The 18591-nt window shown below is 51.3% G+C and overlaps 1 protein-coding gene across 2 annotated transcripts in view; it reads right to left on the bottom strand.

The window, feature by feature from the left end:
• Positions 1-18591, bottom strand: part of KIF1C (kinesin family member 1C) — a 25276-nt gene continuing 6685 nt past the window's right edge. For both annotated transcript variants that reach the window (XM_037491713.1, XM_037491714.2), the window contains 11 exons: positions 18415-18560; positions 16842-17011; positions 16600-16679; positions 16418-16493; positions 10677-10756; positions 9639-9733; positions 5085-5168; positions 4512-4698; positions 4305-4377; positions 3114-3725; positions 1-1266 (listed from right to left, as the gene is read on the bottom strand). In XM_037491713.1, coding sequence (XP_037347610.1) covers positions 580-1266; positions 3114-3725; positions 4305-4377; positions 4512-4698; positions 5085-5168; positions 9639-9733; positions 10677-10756; positions 16418-16493; positions 16600-16679; positions 16842-17011; positions 18415-18560 — 2290 coding nt within the window. In that variant the 3' untranslated portion in view covers positions 1-579. The remainder of the gene's footprint in view (positions 1267-3113; positions 3726-4304; positions 4378-4511; positions 4699-5084; positions 5169-9638; positions 9734-10676; positions 10757-16417; positions 16494-16599; positions 16680-16841; positions 17012-18414; positions 18561-18591) is intronic.

Raw genomic sequence — 18591 nt, forward strand, 5'->3', positions numbered from 1 at the left:
TCCTGTTTGCTATCCTTTATTGAAGGATCCCACACCCACATGGGACCCTGGCCACACCAGAAACCAGAAAGATCCCCCAAATATAGTAGGAGGCCTGAAGGGGAGGGGAATGACTCACGATCCCACCACACTGGAAACAGAAACCCACCACGGACAGACAGACAGACAGACAGGGGCAGGGAGGAGAACTTGCCTCACTCTTGGTTCTCTCCCCTTTGCCCCCACTTCAAAAGAAAGTCAAACACTGGCTACGTAGCACCCCAGCCCCCCACCCCACCCATAGCAGCGTTTGTGGGACCTCCCCCTCTGCAAGGGGTGGCCCCAAGGCAGCTTCTTATCACTCTTCCTTCACTTTGGTTTGCTCCTGGCAACTCCGTGCCCCTTTCCTTCCTTCCCTCCTTCCTTCCTTCCTTCCGCCTCCAGCCCAGTCACCCCTTCGTCTTTTATCACCTACTCGGACCTTCTCTCTCATCTCCAGGGCCTCCCTGCCCCAGGGCTTCTGGGGAAGCAGTGTCTTGGGAGCCTTCTCTCCTCCCAGTAAGGGGCCCCACCAGGCCCTCTCTGCCCAGGACATGGGATTCACATGGCCGCCCCGCTCTCCTTGAGGTCAGGGGCTGAGCGCTGCCGTCTCATTCTTGGGGGAGTAGTGTATGGGGGGTAGCGGGGTCCTGGGGGTCGCTGGGCTGGGTATGGTTGGGGCTGCTGGGGATAATAGTTGTGCTTTTTGGGCTGGAAATGCTGGGGATCGGGCTGTGTGGAACCCCCTCCCCGGGATCTGCCCCCTCCGTCCAGGGAGTTCCTGCGGGGACGGTGGGACCTGCGGGGACTAGGGGGCCTTCGGGCAAGGGGGGCAGGAGGAGGAGGAGGAGTGACTTCCTCAGGGGGTTGGGGTGGAGCTGGGGTCTCCCCACCTCCCATCCCTGGCCAGGACTCCCGGTGCTGTGGGTTGCTTTTAAAGGGGAAGCGCAGTTTGCAGTCGTGAGGGGGCACAAAGCGGGCGGGGGGCCTGCGCAGTCCCCCACCCCGGCCCCCAGCGCCCTGCAGTCCCTGAAGCCGCAACTGCTCCTGTTTGAGCCAGCGAAGGCGGCCTCGACGGAAGGCAGGGTCTTCCTCCATCAGCCGAGACACCCGCTCCCAGCTTGACAAGGGTGGCGAGGGGGGCCGGGCTGACGGCACACGGTCACTGGGGCCATCTTCCTCAGCCTCTGACCCTTGGGGCATAGCCCAGGTGGCCTCACTGGCTTCTTCATCCTCATCCTCATGATCCTGAGAGGGAGAAGTGGTGAGAGAGGAGAAGGGGTGTGAGGAGAGCTGAGTCTTGAGTACAAGACAATTCAGAAGAAGTTAGAAGGCCCTGGAGCAGCTGGGTATCAAGGAGCCCCAAGTCAGGCTTGAAAATAAGGGGCTAGAATAGTGATTTAGGGGCACAGGCCTGGGAAACCAATAGTGTGAGGTCAATCCTGGCCTGCCTGCCACGTTCTAGTTGTGTGTCCTGGATCTTTGGCTTATAACCTCTCTGTGCCTCAGTCTACTCCTGACATCAGTAATAATAGTACCTACTATATAGGGTGATTGTAAGACTTACAAGAAAACCATGTAAAGTATTTAGAACAATGCCTAGCACATGGTAAGCTTTCACTAAATTTTTTTTTTTAATCTTTTTTTATTTTTTTTTTTTCGAGTCAGGGTCTCACTATGTTACCCAGGCTGGAGTACAGTGGCTATTCACAGGCACAATCGCACTACTGATCAGCATGGGAGTTTTGACCTGCTCTGTTTCCAACCTGGGCCGTTCACCCCTCCTTAGGTAACCTGGTGGTCCCCCACTCCCGGGGGGTCACCATATTGATGCCGAACTTAGTGTGGACACCCGATCAGCATAGCGCACTGCAGCCCAGAACTCCTGGACTCAAGCGATCCTCCTGTCTCTGCCTCCCAAGTAGCTGGGACAACAGGTGTGCGCCACCACGCCTGGCTAAATATTTGTTAAATAAATGACGTTCCCAGTGGACACAGCAGTCAACAAAGGGAAGAAAAATCCCTGGAATCATTTTAGTGGGGTGAGACAGTTGATAAATTCTTAAGAAAAAGATATAGTATGGGACACATGTCATATACTTCAATGAAAGTTAAATGTAAGTACATACATTTACAATATTTAACATACATTATAAGTATTTATTAACTTAGCATCTATATTAGATAGTGTACCTTATATAAATACATATATACAGATGGAGAACAGAGCAAGGGAGGGATAGAGGACCAGGGTAGAGAGTCTGCAATAAATGAACAGAAAGGGATTCACTGAAAAGTTATTATATATTTAGTAAATACCTGAAGGAAGTGACAAGCAAGCTCTAAGGCTATCTGAAGAAGAGGGATTCTATGCGGCGGGAACAACAGGTACAAAGGCCGTGAGGTAGGAACATACCAACAAGTTCAGGAACAAAGAAGCCTGAGGTGAGCAAGGGGAGTAGGAGCTGTGTTCACAGATTTAAGCCTTCAATAATCATGAACTATTGTTAAGAAGGGCTTTCTGTCACCTCCTTGCCCTAAAGAAGGCGAGCTGTTATAGAGCAGAAATTCTGTCTGCTGTGTGGCCAGCACAGTGTCTAGCATTACAGGAACTCCAAGGTTTACTTGTAGAGTGACTACATATAAAACAGAGACGGTGATAATACTATCACTCACAAGGCCACTGTGAGTGTTTGAAGTGACACAGAAAAAGCAGTGGGCACAGGATCAGCCATGGGAGAGGTTCAGGTTATGAGTGGACGCGAGGTCATTTTTTGAGTGGTAACAAAAATTGTGCATGTTGTACCAATGATTTTTGAATTTTACTGTCCTTCAGAAACACATGGTACTTATACATGCAGATTCATCCCCAAAGAGGCTGAATCAACTGGTCTGGGGTGGATCCCAGGAATCTGCATTTTTAAATAGAGTCCCGCTGATCGTGAAGCAGGTAAGTCACAAACTATAGCCACAAAAATTGTATTATGCTTCAAGAAGATTTTTTAAAGGAAGAGGGGGAAGGAGGTTGGAATTTATAACAGGAGATTCAGACTGCTGAGCAGCAGAGCAGAAGCAGAGAAGAGGGAGCTCCCTACCTGAGTCAGGGGAATGACCCTCTCCATGCGGAGCATGCGGTCCCTCAGGGCCTGCAGCTCGCGGTCCTTGGTGCTGTTCTGCAGCTTCACCTCCTGCAGAATCCCCGTCAGCTTGTCGATGTGAGCCCGGAGGTCCTCCACCTCTGCTCCTCGGGCTCCCTCCTCACCACCGCCACCTCCACTTCCACCTTCTTCCTCGCCCACGGTGTCCCAGACATCCCGGGCCACGGCCCTCCAGGCATCTCCAGGACCCTCAGGCTTGCCGTAGGTGCGACACAGCTCCCGCATCTTGAGGGCGGCCAGGGCCTCGATCTCAGCCCGCCCATGGCGGAAATCGGCCAGGGCCACCTCATAGCAGATTTCCTTTACTGCCTGCATCTTCAGGTCAGCCATGGTGGCCCAGCGGGGGTCTTTGCCCTGCAGTCGCCGACGCTGTGGGATCTGATACACCCTCCGAGGGGCCCTCCGCTTGCCGCTGCTGGGAAGGCCACAGCGTTTGACAATGGTCTGGACCGTGGTGGGGGGCAGCTGCTCCCTCAAGGAGGAGATGAGTCGCCAGCTCTCTTCACAGGAGCGCTTGTCGGAGTCATCCCCACTGTCAGAGTCCGCATACTAGGGCCAGAGAGAGGTCAGGAGAGGACTGAGCACCTCACTGTGACACCAGAAACACCATGAGAACCGCGCAACCCTGCACAGATGGCTTAACCTCTGCTGTCTACACACAGCAGACAGAGCTGCAGCACCTCCCTCGGATACACTCTGAGGATTAACATGTGCCAAGTGTGTAGAACAGGGACTGGTGCAGAGAACGTGATCCATAAGTGTTATCTGTGGCATTTCTAGTCTAGCTTTCTTGCCTTTATACTATTGCTCAGGATGAGGTTACAGATTTAAAAGTAAGTAATAGCACAGGTGATACCTGAATATGGTTAAAACACACCAGGCCATACAGGATGGACTCAAGTCTGGGAAGCCCAGGTCAATTTGAGGGGAACTAGCTCCCTACATACACTTTCCTCTCCAAGTCACATTCCCTACTAATGGCTTCCTCCTTGACACCCATGCTATCCCTCATCCCCATGCCCCCTTCCCATCTGGCCCAGGTGACAGGAACCAGAAGTGGACTCAGGCAGAAGCGCTGCCTGCTGGGCTGCTCATGGGCCCACCACCCATCTCCTGCCAACTCCTCACCAGCCGTTGCTGTTCCAACAGAAGATCAGCCTCTTCCTTTTCTTTCCGGTACTGATTCTCCAGATCCTGCAGCCTGGGGTTGGGTAGGGAAGGGAAGAAGAACCATGTGGTTTCTAGAACTACCTCAATGGGGCATCTGACACTGAGGGCTGGGACCTGGCAGGGAGGGCCCCAAGAACGCCAGGGTGCGGGATCTGCTCCTCATACCTCTTCTCCATCTCCAGCTTGATGTCAATGCCTTGCTGCTCCAGCAGTTCCTTCTGGGCAAAGTTCCAGTCAACGGGCTCGGAGGGCGGTCCTGGGGGTGGGGGGACCCCTCGCTCCCTTTCCAGGCGTGCCTGCTCCGGGTGATTGAAGCGGAAAACGTGGTTCTTGCCCATCACAATCCTATTCCCTGCAGACCGGAGGAGGGAAAAGTGGACTCGCTCCCTTACAGCAGCAAACCCACGCCCAAGGGGCAAAGGGTCTTGTGCACAAGTCCCGACACCATTCCAAGTCTGAGGGCAGTCAGAGCCAAGGTTTCCCCAGCTGCCTAGGAAGCACCCGGTCCCTGACAGCCAAAGGGAACAAGGGAGCTTGCCATTCTCTTCCTGCTGCCCTGGGATAGCAAGTGAAACCAAAACCTGAATCATAACCTTCACTGCCCGGTTCCTTTTGCATATCCTGTACTGTTTCCTATTTATTTCTGGGTCCTGTCCCAGGAGTCACCCAGAAAGGTCTGCCCCAGGACTTCCCACACGCAGCATGACCAGAACCCTCACCCCACAGCACTTCTTTTACCTGACTTCAGCACCTGTGGCTCTGTGACCAGTTTCCCATTGACGTAGGTCTCGGCTCCTTCACAAGGCTCCAGGGTGACCACCACTAAGGCAGGGAGAGAACAAGGGGAGTGCTTAGACCCTGGAGGGGAGAGGGGGGTGATGGTCACAGATTCCCACTTTGCATTACCCCCAGAACCATACATGCACCCTCAGTCCCACCCCCCCAGTACCTGTCCAGGGTGCCATGGCCCCTCTGGTGGCAGGCAGCACAGGAAAGGAAGAGCAGAAGGAGGGTTAGAGCCCCAGCTACAATCCTCAGGCACCTCTGCAGGGGCTCCCTACTCACCCACCACCACCCTCTTCATCAGCGGCTTGGGAAACCAGCAATTCTCAAAAGACTGCTTCTCATGCCCAAATGGTCACCATGTCCTCCAGAGTTCCGTTCCTTCCTTTCCAACTAACACTATTCCTGGCTGGACCTGGATTCCTCCAGCAGGCTCCAAGCCCACTTCTGTCTGACACATCCTGCAAACTGCCAGCTGGGTACTCTCAAGCCACAGCCAAGAGACCTGTCCTCATAGGACAAGATAAAGTCCACCCTACCAAACACCTCATGCCCCTCCATACAGGTCATGGAAACCAGTGCTGGCTGGGACACACGCTGCCTGAGGCCTCAAGGAGCAGTGCCCCGCTGGCAGAGGGACTCCTATCTTCAAAAGGCTCTGCCACTCCTTAGCTGAGAGACACTGAGCTAGTAGTGACCTAACTTCTGTGAGTGTCTATACAACAGGATAATGAAGTCTTTCTTTATAGGCTTAGGTAAAGTGATATATAAGAGTAAGATTTTGCTATTTATCTTAAAAACAATAAAGTCAAAATGAATTTTAGGGCCTCCCCGGTGGCGCAGCGGTTGAGCGCTGGGTTGTGAAGCTGCCTGTGCAGCTTCTGCAACGCCGGTTCAATCCCCGGCCACCAGGTAAGGGTCCCACATGGAGCGCAGACCTCTCCTGACGCCTGCTGCTCCCCTCAGCAGTGTACTTCGTCAGTCTGCCTGTTCTACTCTCCGCTCTGCCTCTGGTGAATTCTTTCACCCTCCCGTGCTTCTGACTGTACCCAGTGCTTGTATAAATAAATAAAATAAAATCTTAAAAAAAAAAGAAGAAGATTTCAGTTAAAAAAAAAATGAATTTTAATTCACGGCAGAGAAGAGACTACTGAAGTTGTGGCAGAGAGGAACTCAACTTAGGGACAGAGAATTGCAATGATCATGGGAAAGTGGTAACTTCTAAGCCAACACTTGAGGGGAGGCGTGGATTTCAAGGAGCAAAAGTGATTAAGAGCAGGAGGATGGACAAAAAGCTGAAGCATCAACAAGTGGCTAAGAACAGCATGGAAGGGGCCTCCCCGGTGGCACAGCGGTTGAGCGCTGGGTTGCGAAACTGCTCGCGGCCTCTGCAGCACCGGTTCGATCCCCGGCCTCCGGGCGAGGGTCCTACATGGCGCGCAGACCTCTCCTGCCACCCGCTGCTCCCCTCAGCAGTGTACCTCTTCAAGTCTGCCTGTTCTGTTCCCCGCTCTGGCTCTGGTGAATTCTCTCACCCTCCTGTGCTTCTGACTGTACCCAGTGCTTGTATAAATAAATAAATATTTAAAAAAAAAAAAAAAAAAAGAACAGCATGGAAGGTGGCAGAGGAGAGGATGAGGTGGCTACAATGGGTACCAGTCTATCAACACCTCTATTTGCTACCATGCCCCAAAATTCACTCATCTAGTCCACAAACACAGTACCTCTGCAATATGCCAGGCACTATTTTAGATCCTGAAAATACAGTGGAGATAAAAACTAAAACCCCTGCTCTCAAAGAACTCACTTCCAACTGGTAACACAGACAATAAACAAGCAAATAAGCAGGTAACCTGAAGCCAGGAAGGAAATGGGTGTTATGGAGGGAAAATGGGGCCAGGAGAGGCCCGGCCAAGGCAGTCTGTCCAGGTATAAACCCACAGGGACCTGTATTAAGACGGCCTGGGGCAGAGCTCAAGGCACACTCCTGAAGTCTGCCTCGCTGCATCTGAATCTATTTCTGCCCTCTTCTAGCTCTGTGCAGACTCCCTAATCCCCAAAAGCCCCAGTTTTCTCAGGTGTGAGCTGTGTGAGAAAATGCAAAGCCACAAAGTAGATGGTCATTAAGCAGTAGCTGTTCTTCTATGTTCACACCTCTGTTAGTGCTGCCCACCTCCTCGGCCTGTCTTTGGTTGTCTGAAATCTGCTGTTAAGAACACAAGCCCAGGGCCTCCCCGGTGGCGCAGCGGTTGAGCGCTGGGTTGCGAAGCTGCCCGCAGCCTCTGCAGCGCAGATTCGATACCCAGCTGCTCCCCGGCCACCAGGTGAGGGTCCCACATGGCGCGCAGACCTCTCCTGTTGCCCGCTGCTCCCCTCAGCAGTGTACTTCGGTCCTTCTGCCTGCTCTGCTCCCCGCTCTGGCTCTGGTGAATTCTCTCACCCTCCCGCGCTTCTGACTGTATCCAGTGCTTGTATAAATAAATAAATAAATATTTAAAAAAAAAGAACACAAGCCCAAATGGACTAAATCTTTCTATCCCCCACCCTTTGGGACAGAGTCATCACAGCTGCTTTTATAGTGATTTAACAGTTCCATGCCTGTCATCTCCACAAACACTCTGAGCTCTGGGTTAGGCTCACTCCTCGACCTTGCATGGTTCTGGTGTTGTGGCAGCACATGGCTTGAGGGAACCACAGAACAGGAACTCAACAATAATTCGCTAGGCTGAACTGATTCAACCACTTGCAGGCTGCAGTGCCGGAAGCATTTGCAGCCACTAGGGACCTGAAGCAGACCAGAACGACTGCGTTAATGTGCTGACCCTGAACCAAACTGAAGCCTGACGGGTATGGCTTAAACTTAAGCTAGAAGTTACATGATAGTGACTTTTCTTATTTAAAAAAAAAAAATAGGGGTCTTCCTGGTGGCGCAAGGAGTTAAGACACAGCACTATGAAACTATTTGCAACTACTGCAGCACAAGTTCAATCCCCAGCCAGGGAGGTGACCCACATGGCACCATAGACCACACCTGTCTCACCCGCTGCTCCCCTCAGCAGTGTATTTCAGTAGATCTGCCTGTTCTGCTCCCCACTCTGTCTCTGGAGAATCCTCTCATCCCCTGCACCTCTGGCCTGCACTCCTATATACATAAATAAATGTTTTTAAAAAAATTAGGGGCCTCCCCGGTGGCACAAGGGGTTGAGACGCAACCTATGGGGCTGTCCACAGCCATTGCAGGACGAGTTTGATCCCCAGCCAGCCAGGGAGCTGCCCACATGGCGCAGCAGACTTCTCCTGTCTCACCCTCTGCTCCCCTCAGCAGTGTATTTCAATCAGTCTGCTTGTTCTGTTCCCCATTCTGTCTCTGGAGAATCCTCTCGCCCATCACACCTCTGGCCTGTACCCTAGTTCTTGTATGCATAAATAAATAAATCTTAAAAAAATAAAAAATAATGCTGACAGGGCCTCCTTGGTGGCGCAGGGGTTAAGTCCCAGTGTTATCAAGCTGTCGCCACCCACTGTAGCATGAGTTCCATCCCCAGCCAGGGAACTGACCCACATGGCGCAGTAGACCTCTCCTGTCTTGCCCACTGCTCCCCTCAGAGGCAGTGTGTTTCAGTAGATCCGCCTGTTCTGTTGCCCACTCTGTCTCTGGTGAGTCCTCTCACCCCCTGTACCTCTGGCCTATGCCCCAGTTCTTGTATACATAAATAACTAAATCTTTAAAAAATTAATAAAGATAACGCTGACCATGCAAGCCCCTCAAAGACGGCAGGCGGGTAGTTCGTCCAGATCTCTGAGACAATACCCAGGTTCTAGCATTCATGTGTGATACCTCCTGCCTCTCTGCCCAATTAATTTCCCAGAGCACAGTTCTCCTGGGCTTAAATGAACCCAAACAATTCCATTAAAAAAAAAAGAGAAAGACCAAACCAGAACACAATGGTGACACCCTGAACCACATGAGTAGTTTTGCTGGTATGTCAGGCCAGTTAGTCCTAAAAGATTTTTTTGTTACTATGGCCACACAGGGGCTAAAAATCTCTCCAAGTTTTGAAACCTGAGGGATGTTAGCCCCCAGAAACTTTTACAGTCATAGCTAGATAAATAAGCAGGTTTTCCAGAGACAGAATCAGATAATTCATTAAAATAAATACAGGTTTTCATAAAAAATCACCAGGCTGCTGATTTAAACTAAAAAAAAAAAGAAGAAAAAAAATCAAGGAAGAACCAGGGATCTTCTCCTTACCAAAGCCTTGCCCTCAGGAGAGCCATAGCGTCGTGTTTCTGCATGGGAAGCCCTGCCACACCCCGGCCCATTGCAGCAGTCTGTACTCCCAGGGTGGGCACAGATAGCTCGCTGCTGACTATGAGCTCAGAGTCCCTCTGAGGTGAGGGCATATCCCTTTCTATGACCAAACCCAGTGACCAACCCAGTGTGTAGCTTGGGACCTGAGACAGTCTCTCACTGTCTGGCCACTCCACTCTCTCCTCCTCAGCTATTACCTTCTCCATCCGGCTGAGGGATGCTGCGGAACAGACAGTGTTGCTCTCGAATGAACTGCCCGGTCAGTTTGATGTCAACATCTACCTGGCCAACCCTAGGGAAGCAATAATCAACACTTTCTGAGCATGGGTCAGACACAGGCCAAGCTCCATCTGAACACAAGTTCATCCAATTCAAAGAGCCAAGCATAAGTCTTCCGATTTTGCAGATGAGAATGTTGTGGCTCACAGAGATGAAGTCAGTGGCCAGATCAAGTGGTCTGGCAGTGGTTAAACTGGAATTTGAGCCCAGATCTGCCTGACTCCAAAGCCCATCTCCTTAGTTACTGTGTTACAGAGCAAAGGGAAGTAGGAAATAGATTATGTGCCCTCAGTCACAGGTCCCCCATGCTTCCTTAGGGTGGCTCACACTAAGGTCTCACTCCCCAACCATGATGATCACCAAGGTGCCATGTTGTGGGGGACAGTCTGTATGGCAGCTATAAATGCCTGTGGTAAGAGAGGAAGGGGCACACTTACCCTTTTGACTCCAGGAAGTGACATCAGAAACATGGAGCACTAGGTCCACAGCATTAGTCAGTGAAGCCACCTGCCCTTTGTCACCAAGTCTGCCACCAAAGTCCCCCAACAACATGGGACCAGGGTCACACTTTACTTCTCCCACTCCATCCCAGGCAGGATACCACCAAGGGATGACAAAGTAATGATGCCAGAAGCTAGGAATTCAGTGTTCCGAGTTTCCCACTGACGCCTCTGTCCCAGTAAATTAGGAGCTATCCTCAAAAGTATTGGGAGAGTTTGGTCCTGGGAAGTGTCTCACCCACAGCTAAGTGGCAGCTGGAGATGGTGACTGCTGAGCAGTCAGGCTCAGAACTTTTCAGGAAGCCTGAGGAGTAAGCATGCCAGTGAAGGCAGCTGTCCAGAGACCTGGGGTGTCTCCGTGAGGTCACCAGGAAAGGGAACCACCAGTGTAGCTGTCCCTCTGGAACCACACCCCAAAAGGAAAGCTCACCCCACAGACCACTAAGTTGATGCTACCTGGTGACGCCATCTTTGATGTGGTAGAGCAGACATTCGGACATCAGGGGGTCCTCATTCAGATTCACCAGATGGGGAGTCTGAGGGGGGAAGGGAGCAATCAGGGGGTGTTCAGCGAACACCCATCCCCTCCAAGGTTCCAGCATGCCTGCTCTCATCTCACTCTTAGGAAACACTCCCATTCTCCCAGCTCCCACTTACACCACTCACCTTGAGTGAACCACCCTATCCTCACACACAGGAGGCTTACAAAACTGCCATCCATGAAGTTCCTTCCAGGACAGCAACCCTTCCCAAGCCCCATTTCTTTCAAGGCACCTCAACCCACCAGTGTCCCTGACCAGAAGCCACCTGCTCTTGCTCTGCTTTCCCAGTACCCCTCGGTCCCCAAGCCTCATTATTACTTCCTTCAAAATGTATCTTGCGACTTTTGGAGACCAAGAGAGGAATTGGGTTAGGGTGCTAGTAATTTCCCTTTCTTTCCTTACAGCTTGAATTTCTTAGGAGCCCAGATCACTTTTATAACTACAGTTTAAAAAATAAAGTATCAGGGCCTCCCTGGTGGCACAAGGGGTTAAGTCACAGTACTATGAAGCTATCCACAGCCACCGCAGCATGGGTTTGAATCCCCAGCCAGGAAGGCGACTCACATGGCTCAGCAGACCTCTCCTGTCTCGCCCGCTGCTCCCCTCAGCAGTGTATTTCAGTAGATTCACCTGTTCTGTTCCCTGCTCTGTCTCTGGTGAATCCTCTCATCCCCTGCACCTCTGGCCTATACCCCAGTTCTTATATGTATAAATAAATAAAAATAAATCTTTTTATTTAATAATTTTTTTTAGATTTATTTATTTTTTTATACAAGCACTGGGTGCAGTCAAAAGCACGGGAGGGTGAGAGAATTCACCAGAGCCAGGACAGAGAGCAGAGCAGGCAGAAGGACCGAAGTACACTGCTGAGGGGAGCAGTGGGCGGCAGAAGAGGTCTGCGTGCCATGTGGGACCCTCCTCTGGTGGCTGGGGAGCAGCCAGGGATAGAACCGGTGCTGCAGAGGCTGCAGGCAGCTTCGCAACCCAGCGCTCAACCACTGCGCCACAGGGGAGGCCCCATAAAAATAAATCTTAAAAAAAATAATAAAGTATCAGCTGAGTTCAAAAGCAAATAAAGCAAACGAATTTCTCATAGCATACTTCCTTGACCACTGCCCTTCCCTGGACCTGCTTCACCTCGGGCCAGGGTCACTGCAGCAGCTGGGCTTCACAGAGCCTCCCTGATGGAATCTATCTTACATACCTGGCTGATCATTATGTCGCTCCACATGAGAAACCTAGCCCACTCCCTTCCCCCAGTGCACTTTTTCCTGACTTGTTTCTCTTACAAAACCCCGCCCTCCCCAAGCATGTAACTCTGGCAATGCACAAGCCTTATTGCCTCCATCCCCCTTCTCGCCACTGGCTGCCAAGCCCAGGAAAGTTACCTTCCCGACTTGCTGCTGTCTCAGCCCATATCTGTCTGTGCCCTCTGCACCACCAGCCACAGGCTGATTTCCAGCCATCTCCTCAGCTCTCCCACTGCTGCTCATGCCATGCAATCGCTGTCATACTTCTCCACTCAGACCACTCCAGCTGGCAACCTGTGCCCATCTGACCTGAGCCTGCTAAGTACGCCAGGGTCCCTGGGCCTTCTCAATGACGGGCTCCAGCCCCTCAACCAAGCCCCCTTCTGGGGCTCCACTCTCTCCTTCTGTGCTCCTGACCAGTGGGCTGCTGAGTGCTCACTCCGGAGGCAGGCCTCCTGCATCCCTGCTGGCTTCAGGAGCCCAGGAGCTGCTCGCCTTGTTCCTTTTTCAGAACAGCCTCCCTGCAGGCCCCACCCCCAACCCCACCTGTCAAAATCATTCACTTCTTTCACCATCCCTCACGGTCTGTCTCAAATGCCACTTCCTCCAGGAAGCTTGCCTAAGCCTAACCCTTCCAACTGAACACGAGATCCCCTGCCACCAGTCTACACGGATTTACAGTGGGCTTTCTATGTGTAAGACCCCAGTGAAGTGCTGGGCAGGTCACGGAGATGAGTCACACCCACATGCTGCTGTCCTTGTCCTGCCAGGGTCAGCCTGGGGAGATGAAACTTGGTGTGGAAATGTCAAGCAGGGGCTGGGTGCGGTTATCCTGGGAGCGGCTCACCAGCAGAGACCACACAGTTAAGAACTGCAGGAACTCAGCAGAGCCAGGAGGACTGTATGGAAGAGAGCATGGGAGCTGGGCTTTGAGAATGCAGAGGACAAGGACACACAGTAGGCTGCTTATTCCAGGTCAAAGAAGTTTGAACAAAACCACACAGGCAGGACCTCCCTGGTGGCACAAGGGGTTCAGCACCACACTATGAAGCAATCCGCAGCCTCTGCAGCACGAGTTCAATCCCCGGCCAGCCAGGGAGAAACCCACATGGCGAGGCAGACCTCTCCTGATCGCCCGCTGCTCCCCTCAGCAGTGTGTTTCAGTCTATCTGCCTGTTCTGCTCCCCACTCTGTCTCTGGTGGATCCTCTCACCCCCCACATATCTGGCCTGTTCCCCAGCTCTTGTATGCATAAATAAATAAATCTTTTGGAAAAAAAGAAAAAAAAACACACAAGCAGAAAAGCACAGGGTGTAGGAAAGTGAGCCAGCAGTCTAGGCCCCACAAGGCTCTGAACAGAGCCCCAAGCTATGATGGCTGGAGCTGATGGGTATCGGCCTGTCTGCCCCTACACACATGCACCTCAGCAACACCAGTGCAACACTTTCTCTCCTCCCCAGGGACACATCCCCACCCTATACTGCAATGTCAGGCCTGCCCTGGGACCGATAGACTTGGGAAGCAGAAAGTGATCCACCCCTTGGGAGAGGGGACATGATTTAGGACAGTGCTTTTCAATCTTTGTTCAGCCCTAGAACCCTTTGTTCCAATGAAACCCTACCTATGAGCCTAATACGTCAAACAGATAAATCAGAGAGCTGTTCAGGTCAAGGCTGGGGGTGGGCAGCTCCGAGTTGTACTAGGCCCACCCACCCACACAAATCACTAATTTGAGAAGTCTGCAAGTCTAGGGGCACAGAGGGTAGGGAGCCCCAGAAATCTCTTGCTTCCTCTCCAAGACAAAGTGTAGCTTTCCTCCTAGCACCCATTTTCCCACCTGACCACTTTCAGGTTGGAGCCACAGCCATGAAAGCCACTTCCCAGTGAGTCTAACAGCTCTCCCTCTGAAATACACAGGCCCTTTAATAATATGAGAGTGTGTTCATTCTCACCCACCCCTCTTGAGAAAATGCAAAAACACACTACCCTGACACCCTTTTGTTACCAATCTGATTGACGAAGATCAAAAAGTAGAAGAGAGTGAGGACACATGGGGTCTCTTGTACCTTGCTTTTGAGAGTATAAAGTGGCATGGTTATAATCTTTGAAGCACGCAGGCAAAATAGATCAAAATTTTACCTGCCAATTGATCCAAAATCTCCACTTCTAAGAATCTGTTCTGCAGAGCAGACCTATTTAAGATTGTCCACTGTTCATAATACTAATGAATGGGGAACAACTGAAGCCCATCAATAGGAAGTGGATTAAATTAGTTTAACAGGGGCTCCCTGGTGGTGCAAGGGCTTAAGTCTCACCACTATCAAGCTATAGGCAGCCACTGCAGCGTAAGTTCGATCCCTGGCCAGGGAGCTGGCCCACATGGCACAGCAGATCTTCCTGCCTTGCCCACTGCGCCCCTTAGCAGTGTATTTCAGTCAATCTGCCTGTTCTGTTCCCCACTCTGTCTCGAGTGAATCCTCTCACCCCCGCCCCCCTGCACCTCTGGCCTATACCCCAGTTCTTATATGCATAAATAAATAAATTGCTAAATAAATAAATAAATTAGTTTATCATACAACTATACAATAGAATATTCTGACACCATGAAAAAGCATGGGCAGAATAATGCATGAAGCATGCAGCCACTAATATCCCAATATTTGTGCACACATGGGTAATTACACACAACACATGCCTGTGCATGCACAGGCTGCCTCTAGAACACCTCAGGAATTGACAATAAGCTTTCCTCTGGGAGGGGAAGCTAAGGGTGGGAAGAAAAGGAGGCTGCCTTTTCACTCTACCACCTTAGAGTACTATTTGCAAGTTCCCTCTGGTGTATACTACTTTTATGAGAACAATGAAAAAGAAACCCCCCTTCCACTGGCCCCTGGGCTTTAGCAGGCAGGATCCCTGTGTGAGTCCTCCAGGGAAGAAACTCCACCACCCTACCAATTTCTCTACTTTCTACTGCCTCTCCAACCCTGCCACTGTGGCAGCTGCACATGCTGAAAGGCATCCCTGACCCCTTCCCCAGATTCAGTGCTCAGGATGCCAAAGCCCTAGCTGCCCAGCTCCAGACCAGGCCTTCAGCCCCACTTGGCACCCACAGCTCTCGTTTCCTTGCTGCACCTTGGACCAGGCAAGGCAAACTCCTCTCCTGTTCAAAGATCTCTGCCTGCTTGGTAACCCAGATGGCCCTGAACTTAGGAAAGCTGGAGGGCCTCCTTCCAGTAACCCTCCATCTCTTCCAGACAGCTCCCAGTGACCCTGTCTGGCCCTGAGCTGTGTATCTGACTTAAGGCCTGATCCTACTGTGCTTTATTCCAAGGACTAGACGGGTGTGGCTGGTTCCCTGGTGGGACTGGAAGTTCCTGCTTTACTCAAACTGGTCTCCACATCAGCCCTTCATCAGTAGGCAGCCATGCTGGATATCTACAGCAATGTCCATTCTGACTGGTCATCCCTCTACCACACTGGTTGTTAAAAATTTTTGGATGTCATGCCTGCCTCCAGCTGAACCAGCCACCAACTGAGCCTGATAGTGCCTTGCATCCTTCCTTCCTCTCGGCAAAGATACACTGAACACCTACTACACATCAGTGTGCCCAGGTACCGGCATGCCCCTTCTGTAACCACTACCATGAATGCTCAGCCTAATGCCCTCTCTGCTCCTCTCTATGCCCCAAATCCCATCCATCTTTCAGGCTCTACCTACCAAAAACCACCTTCTTGGGGAAGCCAGATTCTATAACAGCTCCAAGCTACACTGATGCTTCCATCTTTAAACCTCCTGCTGTATTTACAATTGACATCTTACAGTTTAGTGCACACTCCTCCACTGCCTAACAATCTTGTCTACCCATGTTATCCTTTTAAAAATGTATTTTCAGTTACTTTTTTCAGTAGGTAACACATGCACAGGACATAATATTCAAATGATTCAAAAAGAGCATATAGTGAAAAACCTCTATGCCAAACAACCCCAACTTCCCAGTTCTTCTTCCTCTCTCTGAGGTACCACTATAACTAATATCTGATGAATCCAAAAATAAATATTAAGGGTGAGCTCACATACACCTGTATAAGATTATGTCTGTAAATACTTAGGTTCTAAGTAGCTTTTGAAATCCCACTAAGGGCAGGGACCCCGTCATTCTATGTTGCCTAAAGTCCCTGACCTCTTAATAAGCACTCGCTTCTCTGGGTGACTGTCAGATGAAGGTAGAAGGCAGGGATGACTGGACAACACAGAGAGAAGGTGGCAAGAGTGGGGACAGAATTGATGGAGGGACAATTCAGAGACCTCAGAAATCCGAGTTAGATCTCATTACTCTGCCACCTCCAACCCTCTTCTCTAAGCATCCAAAGTCTCCTAGGTTTTCTCACCCAACCCTTTACTCACCTTCTTTGGAGAGAAAACACCCACGGTTCCCCCATCCTCCCGGACAGCCACCCCCATCTCAGCCAGCAATGCTTCTCTGTGGGCAAAGGAGAGGGAAATGTTGTTCTTATCATTGCTACCCAAGAACACCTCCCCACCCCTCCCAACTCTACTCCATCCCAGGCCTCCCCTGTGCTCCACACCTCTCCATCCTTAGGGCTTCCGTCTTGCGTAGCTTCTCCTCCCAGGTCTCGTTCAACTCAGCTATAATTTTCTCTGTTTCCTGGGGACATATGTGGGCAGAGATCAGGATTATCTGGGACAAGCACCTACCATGGGGGCCATGCCACTCTTAGGATCTCTTCTCCCTCTTCAAGCCCGGTTTTTGAGAACTGCACTCCCAGAGCGCCAACATTTCCATCCCCTGCCAGCTCCAGCTACCTACCTGTAGCCTCTCCATGGCCTCCTCAGGCCCAATCTGAGGTTCAGTGTTGGGGGAGAATGATGGCTCCAACTCCCCGTTGTGTGCAGGGGGAGATGAGGGTGAAGCTGGGGCAGGGGGAGATGATACAGCTGGCAAAGCACCTCCAGGACTTCCCTCATCCACCTTTAGGCCTGGGAGGGAGCAAGAGGTTAGAGAATAAGGCTAAAGAAAAATGCAACTGATGGGAAACAAAAAGAAGGCTTCACAGAAGACCAGCCTGCAAGGACTTCCAGAGAGATTTGGTCAACCTCCCAGCAGGATGTCCTCCTACTGCAACTCTGACAAATGGTACCCAGTCTATGCTCGTTAGCCATGTTGAGCTAACATCTGCCCCATGTCAAATGTACCTATTGCTTCTAGTTTTGCCCTCCTGGATAGTATTTTTGCTCCTATAAGACTACCCTCAAATGTGGGAAAGTGGTCATCACATCTAACTTCTCAAGTGCTGACATCCGTACTTCCCACACTGGCCCCTCACTCCCTGACTGTCCTCAATGGGATGGACCCCAAGACTGAAGAGTACAGACCTGACACAATTTAACTATTTTTTTTTTAGATTAATTTGTTTATTTATACAAGCACTGGGTACAGTCAGAAGCGCGGGAGGGTGAGAGAATTCACCAGAGCCAGAGCAGGGAGCAGAGCAGGCAGAAGGACCGAAGTACACTGCTGAGGGGAGCAGTGGGCGGCAGGAGAGGTCTGCGCACCATGTGGGACCCTCCTCCGGTGGCCGGGGAGCAGCCAGGGATCCAACCCGCGCTGCAGAGGCTGCGGGCAGCTTTGCAACCCAGCGCTCAACTGCTGCGCCACCAGGGAGGCCCCAGACCTGACACAATTAATGTGAAACACAGGTCCTCTAATGCCATGCTGTTTGTTGTCAGTGAAGCTAAAGTTATGTTTTATTTTATTTTACTTTTAAAGATTTACTTATTATACATACAAGAACTGGGGTGTAAGCCAGAGGTGCGGGGGGTAAGAGGATTCACCAGAGAGAGTGGGAAGCAAAACAGGCAGATCTACTGAAATACACTGCTGAGGGGAGCAGCGGGCAAGACAGGAGAGGTCTCGAACCCGTGCTGTACTGGCTGGCAGTAGCTTGATAGCACTGTCTTTAACCCCTGCACTACCAGGGAGGCCCACAAAGTTTATGTTTTAGAGACCATTCCACTGTTGAGCTGATGGTCAACTGAACTCCTGCTGCTTTACAAGAATGCTGTCCAAGCAGGGCCCCAGCAGCCTACTCTTAATGATTTACTGTTTGAAGCACAAATGCAGGACTTGCCATTTTCTCTTGCTCTTATCATTTCAGCCTGTCAAGGTGGCTCTGAATCCTGACTCTCCCAGTTCCCTTGAAGTCCTGTAACATCGCAAGTGTGGCAAGCCTCCTCTCCTTATCTGTCTCCATGACCCTGAGCATGTGAAGGTCTTTGTGGTGTGTGTGTGTGTGTGATTCTCTTTGGCACCAGGACTGGGTGAAGGCAAAAGAGGAAAGATTAAGGGGCATCCCTAAACTGCCCCTCCCCTGGAGCCCTACCTCCCAGAGCGGAGGCCGAGAGCCCCTGAGCCATTAGCAGCTCCCGTAGCCGAGCCACCTCCTCCTGCAGCTCCCGGATAAGGCGGGCATTAGGGTCCTCATTGATGATGGCGTTGCAGCGGATCTGCTTGGTGCGGTCAGCATACCTGGGAGGAGGAAGGAGGATGGGAACTGGGG

This window comes from Talpa occidentalis, unplaced genomic scaffold (assembly GCF_014898055.3).
Source record: "Talpa occidentalis isolate TD23 unplaced genomic scaffold, MPIMG_talOcc4v2.1 talOcc4.7, whole genome shotgun sequence".
NCBI classification, from domain to species: Eukaryota; Metazoa; Chordata; class Mammalia; order Eulipotyphla; family Talpidae; genus Talpa; species Talpa occidentalis.